This window comes from Zosterops lateralis (genome assembly GCF_965231275.1).
Source record: "Zosterops lateralis genome assembly, chromosome: 15".
Classification (NCBI taxonomy): Eukaryota; Metazoa; Chordata; class Aves; order Passeriformes; family Zosteropidae; genus Zosterops; species Zosterops lateralis.
This window is the reverse complement of record NC_139775.1, coordinates 7,948,540-7,969,067: the sequence shown is the minus strand read 5'-3', so window position 1 is coordinate 7,969,067 and position 20,528 is coordinate 7,948,540. Positions and strand designations below refer to the sequence as shown.

At 37.1% G+C, this 20,528-nt stretch overlaps 1 protein-coding gene across 2 annotated transcripts in view; it reads left to right on the top strand.

Annotated features, from left to right (window-relative positions):
- Positions 1-20,528, top strand: part of VPS35L (VPS35 endosomal protein sorting factor like) — a 46,226-nt gene that overhangs the window by 10,996 nt on the left and 14,702 nt on the right. For both annotated transcript variants that reach the window (XM_083872360.1, XM_083872361.1), the window contains 17 exons: positions 1,291-1,387; positions 1,797-1,844; positions 2,844-2,937; positions 3,444-3,521; positions 3,896-4,018; positions 4,702-4,748; positions 6,795-6,906; positions 7,115-7,231; positions 7,579-7,632; positions 8,006-8,086; positions 8,929-8,991; positions 10,050-10,135; positions 11,159-11,239; positions 13,505-13,568; positions 15,575-15,673; positions 16,467-16,544; positions 17,709-17,823. In XM_083872360.1, the coding sequence (XP_083728486.1) occupies positions 1,291-1,387; positions 1,797-1,844; positions 2,844-2,937; positions 3,444-3,521; positions 3,896-4,018; positions 4,702-4,748; positions 6,795-6,906; positions 7,115-7,231; positions 7,579-7,632; positions 8,006-8,086; positions 8,929-8,991; positions 10,050-10,135; positions 11,159-11,239; positions 13,505-13,568; positions 15,575-15,673; positions 16,467-16,544; positions 17,709-17,823 (1,437 nt within the window). The remainder of the gene's footprint in view (positions 1-1,290; positions 1,388-1,796; positions 1,845-2,843; positions 2,938-3,443; positions 3,522-3,895; positions 4,019-4,701; positions 4,749-6,794; positions 6,907-7,114; positions 7,232-7,578; positions 7,633-8,005; positions 8,087-8,928; positions 8,992-10,049; positions 10,136-11,158; positions 11,240-13,504; positions 13,569-15,574; positions 15,674-16,466; positions 16,545-17,708; positions 17,824-20,528) is intronic.

Below are 20,528 nucleotides of genomic sequence, written 5' to 3'. Positions count from 1 at the left end.
AGGCTGCTTCTAGATAATCTAACTTGGGCTCTTTTCCTTTCTTCAGTTTAAGTTCCAACAGAATGTAAAAATCTAATTTGACAATGCAGGTGAAAGAACCTCTTTAGCAAGACATTGAAACATTCCATGGAAAATACAGGCATTTCCTTGCAATTTGGAATGCATTAAGTGCACATCCTTGCAAGATGAAACATTCTGTAGTTGGCAGTGGAACAGTACCATTAGTTTGCAGTTAAATCCATAGGATTGGAGCTGTAAACTTGAAACCAGCTAATACTGAAATTTGAAATGAACCTAGAGAAAATAGTTCAGATGAATTTGGCTGTTGCAGATCTGACAAACGTCTCTTACAAACATTAGTGAAGGCAGGCAGTTCCCATAGCACGTCACCATTTCTGGGCACAGTTACCTCTGTTCTGGAGAGCTGAGCTCCTGCTGCAGCTGTGCAGCTGCCAGAGGCATTGCTGCTGGGAACTTCCCAAGCAGCTCTAAAAGTGGGAGGGAGAAGGAAAATCTGTGCTGTGCTGACTGTGCATGTGAACCTTTGGGGATTTCAGGCCCAACCTCTGAGCTTGTCCCTTGGGAACCAAGTGAAACCAAGTTCAGTGAGAGCTCCTGAGGTCCTGGATGAAAAGGATACTGACTGAGTTCAGGAAGTTCTAACATGTGGCTTCTCTCCTGTTGGAAGTGTTGGAAACTTTGTTGTAGATCTTCTCACCTTCTGGAGGCAGGAGTGGGAGAGCACTAGTGTTTTAAATAGTTTCACAAGGAGTTTGTAAGAGGACGTATTCAATGTTCAGTTTCCAGAAACAAGGTTTCTGTCCATGTTCAGTATTTCCTATTTCTTGCAATAGTATTATTTAAATTTTATATTAACCTTTTAAAATAAACAATTTGAGTGCTTAAATCTCTTTTGTATGTTCTCTAGTCATTATAGATTTATATACAGGTGTTTGCTACAGAGTCTCTGTATTTTCTTTTTTTTACAATTTCTGATTTTGGAAGAGCAGAGGCAGAGGTTGGATTTCTCAGTAGCACCTCTGAGATGAGCTCCAAGTGCTTGAATTCAGGTTCTGAAATGTTATTTACTATAAGATTGTTACCTTTTCTTGTTATGTGCTCAGCTCTGATTGCCACTCAAGAGAGCTGAGAAGCAAATGTATTGCCTAGTTTATTGTTGTGCAGCTCATTTCTTCATGAATGGCAAGAGAATAGTTTTAAACTTAACATGAAAAGTAACTTGTTTCCAGAAAGAGTGTAACAGTTCTGTGGCTTTTTTTTTTTCTCCAGATAACTTTTCTCCAGAGAGTGTTAATGATACTGCTAAAGAAACTTGCTTAAACTGGTTTTTCAAGATTGCTTCAATCAGAGAACTCATTCCCAGATTGTATCCTTGTCAAATGAGAACCTCAGAGTGTGCCTGCAGTTTTTTTGTAGATTTTACCAAAAGTGAACATGTTTGTTTCAATAAAACCCACAGGATCTGCTGTTTATTCTAGTTTTTTTTTGTTTGTTTCAGGCTGTATGTTTTGAATGTACTTTTGAGTCACGTTGCATAGTAAACTGAATGCTTAATTATTGGCTCTGAGCACTTTGGCAGTGACAAAGTAGAGATGATGCATGAAAAGTTTTGAAACAAAATCTTGTAGATAAATTGCAAAAATCAGCAAAGTGTAGTGGCATTAATTACAGAAGGCCTTAAAATATTTTGGACAATATCCATTTGGTGTATGTTTGTTTCAGGTTTTTCAATGGTGTAAATCTTAGTTTTGTTCCTTAACTTGGCTTCAATTCAGTTACGTGGAAGCAGCAATACTGAAGTGCAATAAATTCCTATCCAAAACGTAAGAATAATGTTAAGTATGGGAAGGAAGTGAATGGGCAGACTTAGGAACTAATTCAATGAATTAAGCATGAGAGGTCTGTGATTACTGGTGGGTAGGATTTAATAGAACTGAGAAGAAGTAGAGAGGTTTTGGGATTCTTAATAGAATACCATGAAAAAATTAAAGGTGAGGGGTGATACACTTTGAAATATAATACTGCTCTCAGTTTTCAAATGTATGTACAAATGTGATATCAGGTGTCACAAATCCCAGTGCAAACTGAAAACCAATGGCTTCTGATCGTGGAGGGGAAGGGAGATTGTTGACATGAGATATGTGGGAAAAAGGATAGAAAACTGAAAGGAAAATATTGATGTCCTACTAGGGGAGACAGAGTAAGAGAAATAATTTAGGAGCAATGAACCACCATCTATTGAAAACTTTGGTACAAGTTTAATGTGTTGCCAAACAGTGCCAGCTGCTGAACAGAAAATGTTCCTTTCCTTGTAATTGTCCTTCTTCAGTTATATATTGAAATGAGCGTTGGAAGCCAAATTGCTACTATCCTGACAACTTTATTATCCCTAAAAAGCAGTTCTTTTACTGGAATAGTGGGCCTCGTATCCAGGCACTAGTACCCCTCTGTCTAAAGGGACCTGTGGGAAGATGAGACATGGAAGGAGTTCTGCCAGTTCTGCTTTAAGCATCTGCTTTCCTTACATTGAGTTACAGCTTTTCCATAGCTCTGCTGTTCTCCAAGCTAGAGGAGGAGTTCTTTGATTATATTTGTCTTGCTCTGAATAGCAAATACTGCAATTTGAATATAGGATATGTATTACAGTACACAGAAAATTTTACTTATGACATAAATTTTTGTGCTACTATCCTTTTTCTTTGATAGATATTTCTATAAGTCATGCTCAGTTGTTAGTCTACAAGGCACTACTGAAGTTATCTGTAGGTGATATCATTCTATTATTGACTGTTGAAGCTCATTTTCATTTCTGATAAAAACAGGGGCATTTCGGAATGTCTCCCACGGTTAACATCTATGATTAGAGGAATTGGAGATCCACTGGTTGCAGTCTATGCCAGAGCATACCTCTGCAGGGTAGGCTGTCACTTACCTCCTCTGATCTCTATCAAAGATTTACTGCAGCCAGTGCTGCCACTGCTTCAAGGAGCTGCTGCTTTTATCTCAAGTAGTCAGCAGCCTGTCTCTTCCTTTCAACAAACAAACAAAAAATTATTTCTCTTCTGTTTTACGAGTGGGGAATCTCTCTTTAAGTGTTTGTTGTAAGTAAGAATAATTTTCTGTGCTGCTGTAGGCTGCTGCAGTGCACATCTACATCAGTAGATGCTGATTTCCTCTGCTTACAGATACTTGGAGCTGATGTTAGGATGGTGTTTAAAAACAACTGTAACTGCCTCAGGGTGGTTGCTAGTGGACATGGCTATAATAATAAGCAAGGAAATAATCAGTCAAAAGTATGTGATTCAATGCTGTTTGTTGATTTAATATGTGTGATTTGAGTGTATTCCTTCTGCAAATGCATTTTCATCTCACTCTGAAGGAGAACTGATAGATGCCAATAAAATCTTTTTCTTTCAATACAGGTTGGGATGGAAGTGGCACCACAACTCAAAGAAAGCCTGAACAAAAATTTTTTTGACTTTCTCCTAACATTTAAACAAGTAAGCAAATAAGTGTTTTATTTGCAAAATCAGATAAATACACTCCTTAATCAAACTGCCACATATTTTTAAAAAATCTTAGAAGTTCTCAAATCTAGATTTAGGGGTGTTCCTGTATCCAGATATAGTATGGAAATTTTACATACATTCTGATAAGTTGAAACTGCTCTATTCAGCATATTTCCAGACTTGAATAATGTATGTTAGGAGCTTGATATCTTCTCCCCCAGCTTGCAAAGAATGCTTCAGAATATCTGTACCTTTGTGCTGCTGTCTGTTGTCATTTCCATTCATATACAAACTTTGAGCAGTTTATCATATCTCCCATTAAATACCTTTACACAGCAACATATTTCTGTCTCTTATTTCAACAGATACACGGGGATACAGTTCAGAACCAGCTGGTGGTGCAATGTGTGGAGATCCCTTTGTATTTGACCCTGTATTCTCCTGCTATAGACTGGATTTTACAGTGTATTGCATACCATGCTCCAGATGTAAGTGAATGTGGTAATGCTCAGTACTAAAGGAAGTGTTGTGGTGAAGAGTTAATTTTGCCTACTAAAGAAACCACCCTTCAGTCAGTTCTTACATGAGTGTGAAGGCGAGTAAAAAGAGCCTTCATAGGACTCTCTGATGCTCTCTTCTGTACAGGAGGAATGTTTGCTTCCACAAAGCTCAAGTGTGACCACTTCAAGTTCATAGGCAGTATTCCTGTTTGCTTCATGCTGTCCTTTAGCTAGTTTAATTTTTATTTCCTGAATTCATTAGTTTTTTTTCTCTCATACATATATACAAATGATTTAACTAAACTGTAGCTTAACGTAGTGAGCAGACTGTTTTAATCTCTGTCAGTTTGGCAGAGTTTTCACCTCTCCTGCCAGAGATAACTGACCTGGCTGGAAAATAGTGATTACCTGGAGTAATGGCATGGATGAAGGATTGCAGATTTGACTTCCATAAAATGGTGGTTTTGGTTGAAATGCCACTGTACCTATTTCAGAAGATCATCATCGTTGTGCTACATCATTGTTTTCTTGTGCTGTAAATATAGGGTAAGACAAGACTATTGGAATGTATTGGAGAGGTAATTAAAACAGCTTTCAGTAGATTACAGTAATTAAAGCTGAATATATTTGCAGAGTCTCTATTCAGTAATTTTAATAAGTAATTTTTCCAGGTTCTGCTTACTGAAATGATGGAAAGATGCAAGAAGTTGGGGAACAAGTAAGTGTTGCAGAGTGTGGAAGACTGGAGTCTGTAATGAGTACCCCTGAGTCCCTGGAATAATGTTCTCCCTCTCTCTTTTGGAAACAGTTATACATAGTGCAGCTTTCATTCTCCCAGTAGCTTACTAAATCATGATTATGAACATCTGTTTTCCAGAGATGAATTCTAAAATATGGTAGATTACTTGTCAAACCAAAGTTAATTACTTTTACTTGGTTGGTGCATTCTGGCTCCTAAGCCAAAGTTTAGGACATGTAATGTGTTCTCCCTTAGCCATGTCTTGGATTCCTGGTTTTGCTTCACTTTTCTGGTTTTCCTCCCCTTCCTTTCCTCTACCCTCCACTGGCTACTGTCAGGCCAAAGGTGCATTTAGCAAGGGAAGTTGTAAAGCTGCTGGCAACCTTTGGAAATTGGTAATAATTAGGGAATTACTTTTATCAACATTAAAATTAGTATCTCAAGCATCTCTCAGAAGTCTTTGTGCAGGGTAGTTGTGTTCAGAAGATAGTCCAATCTGAAAGTAGGATGTGCGTATTGGGTTTTGTGGATGCAGTCTGGCCTGGTGATGGGGCCCTCTGTTCATTTTATTGGGTACCTTTATTGGCTGAGTTCTGTGAAAGTTTACAGCTATCTATTTTGTTTGCTGATGTGCTTTGCACAGTCCAGTTCTGCAGCAGCTGAGGAACTAAAATATGTTAATCACTTAGCTGAGGAATGCCAGCATTCTGTGACTGAGCTAAGGTGTGTATGCTGTGAAAATGGTATTGTATCAGAGTGTATAGAACAGATAAAAATAATTCACATCCTCTGATGTACAAATTGGTTTGTATAGGCATTGATTTGTTTGGTGGCACTTACTTTCAAATCAACTTCCTAGTCCTAGAAATGGGCTAGGTTCCTCTTCTTTATTCCTGGTTGCTCTTTGAAGGAAGGATAAAATGTTGAGTATAATGAGGTTTTTTTTTTAAGTGGTGGTTTTGGAATATGTCTTTTTTATTGGGAAGTTGAGTAATCCAGTTTAAAACAGCAGTCTTCTTTCAAAGTGGAGTTCTGTGTTTAGTGTCTTCTCATGACTGTCAAGATACTACAAAGCAAAAGACGTCAGTGTATGAATCTTTAAATAATCTCAGTATATTCCATGAGCTACTTTGCAGCCATCTAAGTGAAAAGTGACAGCCTGCTCCTCTCTATTGCAAAGCACAGACCTACTGAACTGGAAGTGCTTGTCTAATGATAAAATGCAAATTCCAGTCAAATTGTGATGGGACCACTAAAGCTCAGGCAGAAACAGAAGCTGCTGGGTTATTTTAAGCACTCCACAGAATTTCCCTCAAGGTAAACTGCAGCATGTTCAAACTGTCTGTTTGAGACTAGTGAAGTGTTTTAGGAGGCAGCTTCTTGAGCTAACTCATGGCTGAGTAAACTGGATGTTACAGTGATGCAGAGTTCAATCTTCCATTGTGGCTTCGATAGTAACACAAATACCTATCTGAATGGTTAATCAGAAATGTCTAAATATGTCATTGCCAGTTACCACATGACCATGACTTTGGATTTATTATAATCCTAACAATGCAGCTGCTAGAAATGTGGCTTTTATAATGCATATATAATTAATTAGGAAAAATTTCAATAGGGATTTGCCCTCCCTAAGTATTCTTCTGAACCGAATTAAATAGAGAGTAAGTTTGTAAATGTTGGCTGCTCCTGGTTTGCTTGATATTTCTAGTAAACTCTTGTTAAAATGATGGTTTCAAAAACACCTGTGTGGAAGAAGTATTTTACAGGCTGGGTTACCTTTCCCTTATCTGGTGACTTAATGTTTTCTTGTTTTGCTTATGCATTATTAATCCTCATCAAAGCAAGCTCAATTTGTGTGAGAGTCTTTTCTTCCTTGTTCTCTTTCTTTTTTTTTAAATATAGCAACAGATGCTGGACAGTTGTTAGTCTAAAAAGTTCAGATTCATGTAAATGCAGGTACTATTAAATTTGAGTTGGTGTTGAGGTGTATTAATCTGTGTTGTGTTCATGTGTTCATTGCAGTGCTTTGCTGTTGAATTCAGTAATGTCGGCGTTCAGAGCAGAGTTTATTGCTGCCAGATCAATGGACTTCATTGGCATGATTAAAGAGTGTGATGAGTCTGGATTCCCAAAGGTAATGTTTTGTATGGAATTTGTAACTATTTCTTCTCTGTGACAAAGGTCTTTGTGCTTTTAGTTGCCTACATAACTTGTGTGTCACTGGAATAAAATTATCCAGGTGATTTGATCTGAAAATCTTTCTGCACAGTGTACCTGCCAGGTCAGTCTTGGATGGGTGTGCATTATCTGCTTTTAATTAAAAATTTCTCATTAACTTTCAGCATCTCCTCTTTCGCTCCTTGGGATTAAACTTGGCGTTGGCTGATCCTCCTGAAAATGATCGCCTTCAAATATTAAATGAAGCCTGGAAGGTTATAACAAAGCTGAAGAACCCACAGGTGAGTTACTGTCCATTCTGTTTCACTACTGATTCTGTGTTTAGAGCAAAGTTGTAGCCAGTTGTTCTATAAGCATGTGCTTAGCATGACATTGTTTACCTGTTCTAAATACAGCTGCAAAAAAATGTGGTGGCTGTAATATTTTTGGATCATCCCTGCTTTTTTTAGCTCTGCTGAAGCATAACTTAATTTACATAACATTACACAAATGTAGCTTTGGAGTTCTAGGTGTTTAGGTCTGCATGAGTCATACCTCAGGAGTTAATTCTTTTAAGTGTAATTTTTGCAAGTGTATTTCTCACAGTCTCCTGCAAATATTGGTAATCATAAGACACATGTATTTCTAGGATTATATCAACTGCGCTGAAGTGTGGGTGGAGTACACGTGCAGGCATTTTACAGTAGGTGAAAATTATTTGTTTCCTTTGCATTTTTCTGATATAGACTAAGTGGCTGTGTTAGCAGCCTGGTATTAAAGATGGAAAGGCTTTGACTATTCTGTATAAATGTATAGGAATACAAAAAAGGGTTTTCTTTCATGAAAGATGAATGGGGACAAAGGGTGCAGCTTTGAAGCTTTACTACCCCATAGCACTGAAGATTTCTTATCCTTTTGTTTTAATGGCAGATGGATCAGTTTAAGTAAAGATTTACTGGAGCTCCATAAAAAAATGAAGCTTTGGCAAATAGAAATAAATTATCCTACTCAGCTGGTGCTTAGTGACTTGATTTATGTGCCAATTTCATTTTGTAACCTTGTTTTTTGCTACACAGAAGCGGGAGGTCAATACAGTTCTGGCTGATGTTATCAAACACATGACTCCTGATCGAGCATTTGAAGATGCTTACCCACAGGTAAAGAGTTCATTTTGCCAAATCTGTAAAAACCTGATAGGCATTTTCTTAAGTGGAATTAATTCCTAAATGTTACTGATAACTCTTATAACAAAATAATTATTTTTGAACATTAGCTATAATTTGGGAAGCCTCTTGGAACACTGTAATGCTGTGATTTATTTCTCCTTTTTTTCCATCCACATCAGTCTTTTAATTCTGAGAAATGCTAAACTTGAATGATTTAGAAGTAGCAATAGTTAACTCCTACATCAATAGTGGTGTTTGCTGAAGGAAATTAGCAATTTAGGTAGGCTGTTTAAAAAGAAGTAAACCATAAAATAGTCTATCCCTACTTGGCATTGTCAAGGCTTCAGTGAATTATTGTGTCCAGTTCTTGAGAATGAATGCCAAATGAGATATTGATTAGTTGAGAAGGTTTTTGTGGTTACTTGGAGGGTAGAAAAAGTGCCTACAAAAAATATTTTAAAAACTGGTTTAGGTTTTTTATCTTTGTTTATTTGGCTGAGTTTTTACTGCAGAGAGCTGGAGGAAATGAAGATTCTAAATTGAAAAAAAATGTGCCTAATATGGAAGTGAAGAGCAAATGAAGCCTGGGCAGGCTGGTCAACCTCTGTTCAGTATGGGTTCTGAAGGGTATATTGGAAAATCTCAGAACAGCATAGCTATAGTTTGTCCTGCTTTGGGGAAAGAAATTATGTTGATGAACGCTTGAAGCATCTTTCAAAAGAAATGAATATTAATAACTAAAGAAGAATAATCTCTGGTGTGGATAGTCTTAATTTAACTCATATTACAATGATTTTCCCCTTTTTTAAACTTTTCCTTTTTCTTCTCTTTAGCTGCAGTCAATTATTCAGAAAGTTATTACCTATATCTATGACTTCGCTCTGCTTTTTTCAGTGGTAAGTGATATTCTGTTTAATAAATTTTTAAGAAGAACTGTTTGGCAGTTTTTCTGCATGAGAATTTACCTTGACTGGGATATTTAGATTGTTTACAAGTTCACAGAATGCAAGGACTTTTTGTCAAGTTGCTAAGTGCAGAAATATTTTGTGAGCTTTCTGCTGCTTACTACTTCAGTCCTTATTATTCCAATTCCAGTTTTCTATACTGTTTTCATTAGGCTATTAAATTCCCTAAATTTGTTTGTTCCTGTGGTGTAAGTGACAATCAATGGAAGGTGAAATAGCATTTATTTGTGTGTGTGTTAATGTAATTGCTGGTAGCTGTTTCTGTGTTATGATGCATAACATACCCTCTTATAGCACTTACACTTGGCATTGAGACAAAGTGGAACTCAGAGAGGTCAGAGGCTGTATATGAAAAACAGACACAAAGACAGCAGACAGTGTGTGTCAAAATACAGAAACCATTTGAAGAGTGAAACTCAAGACTGATGCTGTGGATTTGGGGTCAAATCTTGTTCACAAATTGCTTAGTTAATTCTCAAAAGCTTACCCTCACTGTATTATTGAGATGATACAGAAACTAAGTATTTTAGTATGTTAAACAATCTAGACCCTTGTTTTTTGAAGGAAATTTGAATGTCTTAGACCTTCACATAGATGTGAAATTGGTGATGATGTGTGGACTATTTTAATTGTTTATAATATCTTGCCTTTTTTTTTTCCTCATAGATATCTGAATTTGTCATGATCTTAAGATTTTGAAGCATGTGGTTGCTTTTAAAAATAAAGTGCAACATTTGATTCAAACAGTTCTGTATTTTGTGTTCCCTTCTGGATCTCCGCAATCAATAAATTGATACATCTTTCAGCCATCAGTCCTTTTCCATTAGTTCCACTTTTTCATCCTTTGAGATGAATTACTGTTTTCAAAAAAGATGAAAGTAGTTTTACCTAAATAGCTGTGCTTAAAAAACTTATCCAAAATATTTATTGTTTTAGTGTGTTGTTTGCAACATACCTAATTGTCCTTATTTATGTATTTGTACTTTCAGGAGAAATTCTTGCCATTTCTGGATATGTTCCAGAAGGAAAGTGTGAGAGTGGAGGTTTGCAAGTGCATTATGGAATCTTTTATTAAGTAAGTGGAGACTGAAGTGAAATGCACTCTGGAGGCTCTGAGAAAGATGGCTAGGGAAGAGGAGTCAGGATATTGGCTATTTAGTTTGTGAAGGTGTTCCAGGCTGTGGGAAAGAAAAATAGAAAATGCTCAGTTTTGTTAATCTGTTGATGGACTGCTTGACTGTTCACAAAGAAAGCTGAGTTGGAGTAATTATATTGATGCTGACTTGCTGTGGATTAACAGAATAGTTGTTCTCTGACTTTTTTTTTTTTTTTTTTTTTTTTTTTTTTTTTTTTTTTTTTTTGTGTTGTCTTTGTTGGTTTATGAAATTTATTTCACATTCCAGTTGCTGTGACAGCACAGAATAGAGAGTATTGCTACAGTGGAAAATTAACTTACAAAACAAAAATGTATTCAACGGTTCTAAAAGTCTAGCAGTCCTTTCCTTTTCAAATAATTAACAGGTTTCTTGAAGCATTTTGTCTCATTTTCACGTTCCCTTCAGGTATTTATATTCCCTGCTGAGCCCCCCAAGCCTTCTCTCCCCTAGGGCACACAGGGCCAGCTCTCTTGGCTTTGCTCATGTGAGAGATGCTGTGGCCCCTTAATCATCTTAGTGGAGCTGCACTGCACATGTGCCTCTGTGCCTAAACCTGACACTGATCCTTCCTGTCTGTCCCTGAGTAGCTGAGAAATTATATTATATCTTGGTAAATCCAGGATTGTTTTGTTTGGATGTTCTTAGATTGCCTCAATATATCACATGTCCACCTTGCTGTGTCCCTTAAGGAGTCAAAGTCTGGCTTGGCAATGCAGGCGTGTATATTAAGATAATATTTCTTGACTGGCATTTGTTACAATTATACACATATTAACCGTGTGATCGTTGGTGTTCCTGTGGTTCACAAATGACCTTAAATTTGTGCAGTGTCATACAGTGCTGGTGATTGAAACTATACATTAAAGGGGTGTTATTCTAGTCATTGTTTTCCATTTTGACAGAGCAGGAATTTTCATCGTGTTTTCTAAAACTCTTTCTAGGCATCAACAGGAGTCGACAAAGGATCCTGTTATACTCAATGCTCTCCTGCATATCTGCAAGACGATGCATGACTCTGTGAAGTAAGATGAACTTCTCCTGAGAGCTCTCATTTATGCAAAGTTGGGCTGCCTGATGTGGTTTCGTGTTTCTGAGGCTGTTTGTTTCAAGGTGGATTAAGACATGAATCCAATTAGTGCTGAAGGAAGAGCTGTGCAGTGAAGTGGCAGCACGTCCCGTTTGCTCTTTAATTACTGCTCTATTTTGAATACTGAAGCAGAATTTTAAAAGGGAAGTAGCAGTGGTTTTGTAGTTTTCCAGTGAAGGAGAGACACTTTACAATCCAATCTTCAAAACACTTTTGGGAGTGCAACCAATGTAATCTTTGCATTACAGTGAATAATAAGCTATTTTTCTGATTCAAGTGAGTGTGTAGCTACTACAGCATAGATTGCCATACTCAGTTATACCTTTTTGTGGGTCACTGTTTTCAGCCATTACAAAGGGGTGTGAAATCTTAAAAAGGATACCTGGAAGATCTTTAGGAACTTTAATAGGGAAAGCTAGAACTGAGAAGCTGTTGAACCATCTATATCTTTCCCCTAATATCTCTTCTTCTATTTTGACCTTGACTTTGAGAGCTGAGGTTGTTTGGGATCCCCTGTGGCCTGTTACACCCTCCCACTGTTTCAATAGCAGTTGTGCAGTGTGGAAAGCATTTTGTGGTTTGTAGGTAACTTGCAAAAATCACACCAAAATCTGTGTCTGATTGAAGACAGAGCCAGGATCACAATGCTGCAAATTCTAGCTCTCAAGAGGACAAACCTTCTTTTTTTTCCTTCTGGTTTGGCTCTAAGTGAGCCCAGAGCCTCTTAGTATGGCAGATGCTGCAAAGGACCTTAAAACTTTCTCATCCTTGATAGGCCACGAATGCAAGATTTATTGTCAATAAAGAGATTTAGCATGTAATTCAAATTTATACCAGCTAGACTGCTTTATTTTGGGTTAGAGTACCTTATTTGGCTGTATGTTGCACTAAAAGCCACTTCAGCCTTTAAATAGAACAATATATTGTACCTAAACCAGCTTGTTAAAAAAAAAAAAAAGGCAGTTTATAGCAATCCATATTTGGTGCTTCCTCTGACACTTTGCCAAAACGATTCGATAGTTTACTGGGACCTTTAAAATCCCTTAAACCAGCAGTGCCTTGAGCTAGGATGGTTGTACATCTCTTGGCTAATCATCATAAATTCCAGTTATTTTTAAGTGACTGCTGCATCTGTTTTTGCATCCCGGTTCAGGAAACTCCCAGCCCATTGTGTGGGGCTCGCTGACCCCTGTAACAGCTGTTGGAGGAGAGCAGCCTTTAGGCTGGTAGGGGTCTGATTCACAATTGAACTGGAAACCTATTACTGACCTGGAGATCTCATTACAAGCCTTCTGAGCCTTTCAGAGGCCATCAGTTGACTCATTTTGATTGGCAATGCCCTAATGAGCTAATCATGCTGAGGTGTTCTTTCCTCCCTTACTGAATTTGTATAGTAAAACTATTGTTCTCTTCCCATCTGGTGTCTGAGTTGGAAATTGATACACTAAAGGTCAAAGCTGGAGCCAAGCATATAATAGTGAAGGGATTAAATTGTATTAGTTAATTGTAATTTAACTTTCTGTCCATCCATTTTCAGTGAAACAGGTTTGACTGACTGGGTTTTTATGTGATGTAAATTTGTTTCAAATCAGATATTGGACTCTTGGTGTAGAATAGGTTTCTGTGATAGTTTTGAAAAGAAACTCTTTTTCCCATGTCAGTTTAGTTCAGTTGTTACTAAAACACAAAGAAAACCAGCACTGTAGCAAGGTGAAGCTAATTATTTTTTAAATTCTGAGACAAGGTTAGTTAAAACAAAAAACTTGAAACAAAACAAACCCCAGACTAAACAATAAACGAATGTTACGCACTGTGTAAAGGGTGTTTTAAAAGCTTTACTCTTTAAATAGGATAACTTTCTTCTAAGAATACAAGAATACAATTTCTTCAGGTTTTTAGACTTAGTTCTTACTCAAGTTCTTATGTTGCAACACAAGACTGAAGCCATTTGTTTGCTATAATAAAGAACATGAGTGTAGCTTCCTTCTCCTCATGCGAAAGTCAGGGTTTTTTAGAGAATCTAAAGACACTCAGCAATTTTTACTTTTCTTTTTTTAATCTGGAATTTAGTTTGGTTCATGGCTGATTTGGTGATATGCACATTAAAATCTGTTTTATACAGAAAAAAATATAAAATATGATGTGTTATTTGAACCTTTATAGAGAAATAGGATAAACAATATTCTAAAATTTTTTCTAGTGCACTAACACTTGAGGATGAGAAAAGAATGTTAGCAGCTCTGATAAATGGATTCATAAAAATGGTGAGTGACAATTGTGTGCAACTGTTTGGGAGCACCTTAGAGCTCAGATTTTTGTGTTCCATGAGGAGCAGGTGCCTGTGTGGCTGAATCAGAGCCCAGGTCTCTGACTTGCTTCAGACCACTGAAAACCACAGGCAGTGAAGTGAGTGTGTCTGTGTTCAAAGAAATGTCACAGTGCTGGAGCTGATACCGTGCAAGATGAAAGTTTAAAGTATACATGTTGTTTATTTAATTGTATTTTCTGCTAGTTTTGTAAATCTCCTGTGAAACAGAGCATGTATTAAAAAGTTAAACAGCCCCTGAAGTATCAGAGAGGTCACTGGTTTATGGGAAGGAAGTTCCACTACTTAGCTCTAAATGGAACCAATACCAGCTTTCAAAAATAAAAAAATAAGTGTAACTCTTTCGTTATTCTCACTCTGTTTCTCTTAATTTAGATATAAGATAATTTGTATCATTAAATTAGTAGCCTCTGGAGAACCTCAGGTGCTTTGCCTTGAAATTAGCTTTTAACCCATCCCTCACTCTTATTCCAATAAATCTTTTGTTGATCTCTATTGGTTTTGAGATGTCAGGGTGTTTTAGGGAGAATTTCTCAAGCTTTTTGTATTCTCTAACCACTACTCTCAATACATGTTTTTTCTTTCACATAGAACTGACAGGGTCTGTGCCTACTTGTCCTCTTTGTTCTTTGTTGCAGTTCTGTGGATTTACTCTAGATGGTTGCTTCTTCTTCAGCTGTAATAATTTGCTAATTAATGTTCTAATATAGTTTGCTTTATTAAGCTTTACATGCAGTATAATACAGCAGAATTTCCTTTAGGAGGATTGCTTGCATTGAACAAAATTTGATGTGTCTTGATAGTCCTGGTGGAAAAAAACCCCACAGCAGCAAAATGACTAGTTACAAATTTATAATCAGCACACAGTAAGATGTGTAGGGAAAAGTTACAGCCATCCTTACAGTCAGTCTTTTTGGTGGGAAAATTTATATTTTTGGGTAAGTTTTCTTGAGACTAGGACTCAAGAATCAGCAGTTGTACAAATAGAGGAAAAGCAAAGACAGTTGTCTGTAATGTGAGAAGCAATCCTTTGTTTTCTGGTGCAGTTTCTTTGATCTTTCACTGTATGGATTAAATGTAAATTTTATTCTAATTCTGTAAAAAATTATTTTGCATATGTCTTGAGAAATAATAAATAATGCAACCTTTACTCCTATTAGAAAAAAAAAAAAAAAAGCAATAGAATACATAAACCTAGACTGCCTGGAGACTGTTCCTCATGCTCTGCTTTTAATTGACAGCTGAGACACTCCAGCTGACAGCACTTGGGTTTTTTTAAATATTCAGGGTTGGATGAGGGTTGTTCTCACACAAAGGTTGTTTTTTGACTTCTTTCCTGCCAGAATGCAAGGTTACAGGCTTTTGCCATACTGTATAAGCATGTATTTATTAACCAAACTCAAGGAAAACCTGCTTTTCTTACTGGTTTATCTAATTAGGAAAAATGCTATTTTCTGTTGGAGGCCCTTTATCAAGTAGAAATTAGAAGAATCTGAATACAGATTCACAGATATATTCCTATTTTTCTGAGGTTTTTTTTTGTCTTGCTTTCTAAATATGATCAAAATCCAGCCTTTGTCTCTCCCATAAAGAATCAAGAGTACTGCTAGTTTTGAAAACACTTCACAAACCTAGGATTTAAATTTTGTTTCCTTGAAAAATACCTGATCTGTAAAGAAGACTATTATGTGGAGTATAGGGGAAAAAAAAAAAAAACAACCAACAACAAAAAACAACCAAAATCAATAAAACTTTGATGTTTTCCTGAAGCTCAAGTATTTCAGACAGTTAAAAGAGCAGAGATTCTCTGACTGCTATTTGCTCTTACTGTGGGTTTTCTCCTTAGCAATATATAGAGATTTTGACTTTTGTGGGTTTTCTGCATGCAGTTTTACTATACTTAAGGCCTACAGTAAAGTCTAGGAGCCTTTTTTTCTTTTGTAGGTTTCATTTGGCCGTGACTTTGAACAACAGCTGAGTTTCTATGTTGAAGCCAGGTCAATGTTTTGCAATCTGGAACCTGTTCTAGTTCAGCTCATTCATGTAAGCCACAGTTTATCTGCATTTCCTTAGTAAATGGGGATATATATGCAGTTCTCCCATTCCCTGCTCAGATTACTGGTCTATGGCAAAATAAGTCCTGAAGTATTTTAATCAGGTGTTTATAAAGTGAACTTTGATCTCATCTCTGGTTTTATCCCCTAAATACTCTGAAGCTCTTGCTTGACCAGCATGCATGGTATCATTGCAACAAAGAAAATGGGCTGTCTTGCAAGAGATTTCATGTAAAATAAAATAAATGGCACTTCTGTGCATTCAGAATTTGAGTTGCCTCTTCTATAATCCTCCATCTAGGAAAGATTACACTGTGTCTGGCTGCAGATCCAGGCAGAGTCCTGCTGTGATTGGGAAGGTTAATCTCTTTTCTGTATTGAGTTACAGGTGAGCATTAGCTGCATCTGACTCCTTAGCAACATTGTATCTTCCCTTAAGACCTTTTTGTTATTTTGGTTTATGGTTTTTTAATCTGTGTTAGCTAGAAATCATGATTTTTATGCTAGCAAGGAGGTGACAGCAGTATAGTTGGGAAGGAAAGGATAAGCTAAAGGCTTGGATAAAACAAGTCTACTTTCACAAATTGAGTCATATTTGCTTTAAGGAACAGTCACTAAAATTCTCCCAGTAAAAAGCAAATAGTACAGTGGGGACACACTGTATCAGGGTTCCTTTGGACACTGGCTATTCTCTAAATGCTTGCAGTAAAACATGCAGGTTGTTATTTGCTACTGAGGCTGTGCATTTTTCTTAATGGTTTGCTTTTGTTTTGTGTATGTAGTCTGTGAACCAACTAGCAATGGAAACCAGAAGGGTGATGAAAGGAAATCATTCTAGAAAGACTGCTGCATTTGTCAGGGTAGGTCTGACTAATAAATTCTGAGCCTGATTTCTTTGCAGGTAATACTGTCTGCTGCACCTAAGTTTATAAGTTTTGCAAAACCAGTATGTTAGTATTCTTTGACACTCTTTGTAGTCCCATTTTCTCTCGTTGTGAGCAGTCTTTGCTCTCTAAAGCCAAATGTTGCCATTTAAGAAAAAAAAAAAAAAAAAGACCCAAACCATCTAATAGCAGTTTTGTGCTGAAAAAGAGGAGCAAGATTCCATCTCCAAAGGAAGGTTCACCAGAGAGGTGTTTGTGTGAATTCTGGAAAGCTCAGATTTTCAAATTATATTTGAAATAAAATGCCAAATTTCTATGTAACCCAGTCACAGAGAGAATGGGAGATGGGGTATAAAATATATTCAGACTTCTGTCTTGTAATATCAGTGCTGATATGCTGAAATCAGGATTTGAATTTCAAATAAGGTGCTCCTTTCAGCTTTTGCGCCTCTGAGTCTATATAGAAATGGTCCAATGTGCTTTGAACTGTGCACAGGCCATCACACAATATCCAGGTTGCTTGTGTTCCCTTCTTCTAACCTGAAATGTGGCAACCAAGATGTGTCCATCTGCTTCCATGTGGGAAGCTACTTGAGTGTGCAGTTCATGGCACCTGTATGGTGTTGTGGGCAGAGGGTGGCTGGGCTGACCCTGGGCAGTTTCACTCTGCCAGGGGCTCCTGCTCCATGCAGGGTTTTGGGCTGTGCCTGTAGCTCTGTAGCTGCAGCCCCTGGGCTACCTCTGCTTCCTCCCAGTACACACAGGGCACCTTCTCTGACCACTTTGGCAGATGGTTTCCCCCGAGGACACTAATCTGCTTTTCTAGTTAGCTTTTAGTCTTGACCTGCAAGGTGGTTACCTGAGGAGAGAGGAACTCTTTGAGCTACAGTCATACAGAGTCAGTTTTCAGCTTATCTAGTAATAGTAACAATTTAAAAAAATATTACAGTTATTGAAATACTCATTAGAAATTTAAAATTGCTGATTTTGGGCTTCATACTTGCTTTGTATGCTTTGTATTGAAAATCTTTCCCTAAACTGATTTACAGATTTTGATTCCTAATTGTGCATTAAATCAGTAAAGATTGTTATAACTCTGAGATAGGAATTTTATCCAATTTTTTTTAAAATTTACTTTAGGCTTGCGTTGCCTTCTGCTTCATTACAATTCCATCTCTGAGCAGCATCTTCACACGTCTCAATCTGTATCTACACTCTGGACAGGTTGCTCTGGCAAATCAGTGCCTTTCACAAGGTAAGGCATGAATTTGTCTACTTAAAGGCTCTCTTATTTCAGAAATATTTCTAACTGTGAATAATAACTTGCTTGATATCCTAAGTCATATGTATATTTATGATGTAATTACAAGACAGCTCTGTTTCAAACACTGTTAAAGCAAAACTGTGTCATATTAAAGCAGCTCTTCAATGTGATCTCAAGAGCCAAGACAGCTGACTGTAGTTGACACAGTCCTGGCCATGAGGTAGGTTGTCCTAAATTACTTAGGAATTATGGAAAGCATGGAAAGATTTTCTCCTGCATAATTATGCAAGCACTCTAATCACAAATGATGTGCTTTATTGTAATTGAAAAAAGAAAGGGAAGCATCTGTGTAGTAGTTCACTGAGTGACAAAATTCACCAGTGAGGTGGAAAAGAATTCCAAGTTAGGTCAGTGACAGCAGAAACTTGCTATCAAAGCACCTGCCTGATAAATGCTTAGCCAAGAAAATGTGCCACTGTATCAGAGTGAAACAATGGCATAAATATCAGATCATATGAAGACTGAAAAAGATATTTTCTTTTTTTGGATCTGAATTATTGATTGAAATGTGCCTGAGCACATTTTCAGCCATCCTCTTAGTTCAGTGTTAAGTAATAGGAGATTCTGGCAAAAAAAGTGATCTGGGAAGAAAACTGGGAGCTATTCTGGCATCAGAATGAACATTAAGTCTGTATCACCATTTGATATGATCTCATTCATGTTACAAATGGAAGTCAGTCTGTTCCAAATGTCTTCAGATACTTTTAACTGCTTGCAGTATTTTTCTTTTCCTTTTTAAAGTAATGTCATTCTACTTTGTTTTGCAATTTTAATCCTGACTATAAATGTCTGCTCTCCAATAGTAAATGCTTTTCCTTTACATGTTTCCAGTAGAGCTGTGAGAGTAATAAATTGGATTACTTTGCAACATCTTTTGTGGTGGCTATTAATTCTTTGTGTTAGCTCTGTGCTTCTTCACGAGAGCTTGTTTTTCTAGCTCTGCATTTACCAGCAAGTTCCAGCTGCACAAACAAGCTGACTTAGGATGCTGATTAAGACTTTTTAGTTCACAATGACTGTTGTATTTCTTTGTTTTGAATCTGATGTTGCCCATACAGCAAAGCAGAGGGATTTAGACTAAAGCTGACTGTTGTGTCCAAGTTTGTTGTGCAAATAAAAGATTTGCAAAGTCTGTTGTTGTGCAATTAGCACTGTGCAGTTTCTTTCAGAGTTTACATAAAATGGAATCACTTTTTCTCCCTATGACTTTTTATTTAATTGATCAGCTTACCTTATCCTGTATGTCAATTTTTGTTATTGTTGCTGTGTTGCAGAGCTTCTCTTACTGGAAGCAAATGCAAAGCAGTTTTTCTGTAATACTTGGTCTTTGAGAATTATTCCCTGAGCATGTTGGGACTCACTCTGTGATTTAATATCTTCCAACTTATAAACTGCTTTTCCACTGTTTTTGTGATCCAGTTCTTCTCTGAATGAGTCTCCTGGGCCCCAACAACTGTCCAGATTTTTCAGTGTGAGGGTTTACAAATGTGCATAGCTGTTGTTTGACACATAAATGCAGTGCACTCACTAAACAATCACCAGGATCCCCATCCTGAAATCTTTTAAGATAGCAGATATATACAAAGTATTATGAACTCAGCCTCTGAAATGTGTGTTTATTAACCACATTCCCCTGAATTTTAGACCCACAGGCTATAGAGAGGAGCATTTGGTCCATCTCTGCTTTTGTTAAAATGAAGCAAGAGCAAAACTGATGTTCAGTAACTCACTTCATTTACCAAGGTTTTATACTTATTCACTTTTTGCTCCCCTAGCAAAGCTATTTTGGGTATAATTTGTACTCAGAGACATGTTGTCGCTTGCATGAGTAATTTAGCATGTGTTAAACAGGCACTGTCTTGGGACATTTTTTGTGAACTCTCTTTCCATATGTTGATGCACTGAAGTCACATAATGTGTCCTTGAAAGTTACTTTTCACACAGTTTAATCTGTATCTCAACTGAATGAGTAAGAAGTAAGAATTACTGATTAATTCATAACAGCAAATTTCACTCCAGTCAGTTAACTGAGTTAACTGGTGCCAATTAGACTCTGATCTACTAAAACCAATGCAGCATGAAGTGGAGATTTAAGAGTGTGCCATTAATGATAGCATTAGGCCAGGAAGGGAAACTGTGCCTTTTCTGTAACTTTTATTTCATGCTGATTTGAATTAGCTTGATTGGTTTAAAATTGTGAAGAGAAATAAAGTTGAAAGGTAATGTACCTGATCTGATAGCTCAGCCAGCAGTTGTGTATGCATGAGTTTTGTGCATGCGCTTCCTTCTGGAAGGTTCCAGCTGGTGTTTGTAGCAAGGTAAAGTCTTAAGAGTTTTCTCAGTTTTAAGTTTCTGTGGGGAGACCAGGAGTTTCAGTGAGTTGACTTTTCAGTTAAACACATAACAAAAATGAGTTCCACTACCACTGTTGGCAATAGGAAGACTTCTCTAAATTGCCAACACGTCTATCTTGAAAAAGGAGGATGTGCAGGTCGTAACAATAAATGAATTTATGAGTCTGAGGATTGCACTGATAAGCTATCAGCAGTTGGAGAGCCACAGCTAATCTGCTTATAGCTGGAAATGTTTGGGTTTTGCCTCATTCCCAGTTTCAAAGGGCAGCAGTCATAACCATC